Source organism: Haplochromis burtoni, unplaced genomic scaffold (genome assembly GCF_018398535.1).
Source record: "Haplochromis burtoni strain Fernald_Lab_line unplaced genomic scaffold, NCSU_Asbu1 Contig_5450, whole genome shotgun sequence".
Classification (NCBI taxonomy): Eukaryota; Metazoa; Chordata; class Actinopteri; order Cichliformes; family Cichlidae; genus Haplochromis; species Haplochromis burtoni.
In genome coordinates this window covers 1-1,706 of record NW_024587811.1, presented here as the reverse complement: position 1 = coordinate 1,706, position 1,706 = coordinate 1, and the positions used below count along the sequence as shown (strand labels likewise).

The 1,706-nt window shown below is 44.3% G+C and overlaps 1 protein-coding gene across 1 annotated transcript; it reads left to right on the top strand.

The window, feature by feature from the left end:
• Positions 1–417: 417 nt before the first annotated feature.
• LOC102292493 (H-2 class II histocompatibility antigen, E-U alpha chain) lies at positions 418–1,582 on the top strand (the record flags this gene model as incomplete). The annotated part of the gene is given in 3 exon segments (XM_005953570.3): positions 418–521; positions 586–831; positions 1,195–1,582. Coding segments are annotated over 3 exon segments (651 nt in total). The 3' UTR covers positions 1,542–1,582.
• Between the last annotated feature and the right edge of the window lie 124 nt (positions 1,583–1,706).

Below are 1,706 nucleotides of genomic sequence, written 5' to 3'. Positions count from 1 at the left end.
AACATTTTGCTCCTACATTTAGATAAGACTGAGTTTACTGTCCTAAAAAACCTTACACATATATGGTGTTTCAGGCTGCTGTGATGAACATGTTCTGATCAGGCCGAGACACAGAAACCATTTTAAAAGACAAATTCACATTTTATTTCTTCTTCTAAATCTTTGTAAACAAACTGAATCCGTTTTTCAAATAAAGCTTGTTTTATTTTGAAAATCATCAGAGGGGAAACTGATGACGATAAACATTATTGTGAAGAGTCTATAAATACTGATGATTGATTGGAGCTGTCTCCAGCTGTTTGTAGATTGTTTTCCCTTCAGCTGCCTGGATACTGATGACATCAGGGGGTGTGACCTCTGTGATTGGCTACTCTGAGTTAGTGCTCAGCTGCTGCTACACTTTCAGTCGGTTCACTCACACACACACACTCACACACACAGTTTAACGGTCAGAGAGCTGCTGATGAAGATGAAGGAGCTGCTCCTCTTCCTCTCCTGTGTCCTCTGTGTCTCTGCCGATGGTGAGTTTGTCTCAGTAAACTCTGGCAGGCCGGCAGCAGCTTATTGATCGGTGTTTCATTTCAGGCCTGCACGGAGACGTTCATATAAACGGGTGTTCAGACTTCGATGCAGAGGACATGTATGGACTGGATGGGGAGGAGGTTGCCTACGCAGACTTTAACAACCACACGGAAGTCTACATGCTGCCTCCTTTTGCCGATCCTATGGCTTACCCCGGAGCGTATAAACAAGCTGTGACTGAGCTGAAGGTCTGCAGACACAACCTGAAGGCTCTTGGCGCGGTGATGAAGGACTACCCTTCCAATAACCGTAAATACAAACATTTAACGTGTGTCTCACCTCACCTGTGTTTACCTGAATGATCAGTCCGATCAAACACAGCCAGTGAAACAAACTGATTAAAGATATGAAATCATTCCACCGTAAACACATTCAGAAACTGCCATGTTTCTATTTGTGTTTCTATTAAAGACCACATTTATTTTTCTTCATTCGTTTCTCTGGAGCTGAGCAGAGTTCTGTCTGTGCTCCTGTTTCTCTAGTTTCTCTCACACAGACAATGATGGCATCATCTCAGTGAATGACTGAACAAGTCATTGATGTTTATCACGATCACCTGCTGATGGAAACCAGCTGAAGCTCTGATCCTCTGCCTGATGTGTTTGTGCACAGATGCTCCTTCAGCTGTGATGATCTACACCAGAGATGAGGTGGAGTTTGGAGAGGAGAACACTCTGATCTGTCACGTGACTGGTTTCTATCCTGCTCCTGTCAACGTCTCCTGGACCAAGAACGGACAGAAGGTCACAGAAGGATCCAGCACCAACGTTCCTTATCCCAACAAAGATGGACCCTTCACCCAGATCTCCAGACTGCAGTTCACCGCACAGCTGGGAGACATCTACAGCTGCACAGTGCGACATCTGGCCCTGACTGAACCACTGACCAAGATCTATAGTAAGAAAACTTTATTTAAACAAAAGACTGAGGCCAGTGTTCATCAGAGCAGCTGGATCTGATCTGATAGTTTGACACGATGATTTTTGACACACATTTTGGAGCCAATATGATCATCGTATCCCACCAACGATGGGAACAGAGTTTAACACACTGAATCATATGAACAGTAAGTGAGAACATACAGAGAACAGCAAGACGACACAGAGCAAAGCAAGCAAAGCAAA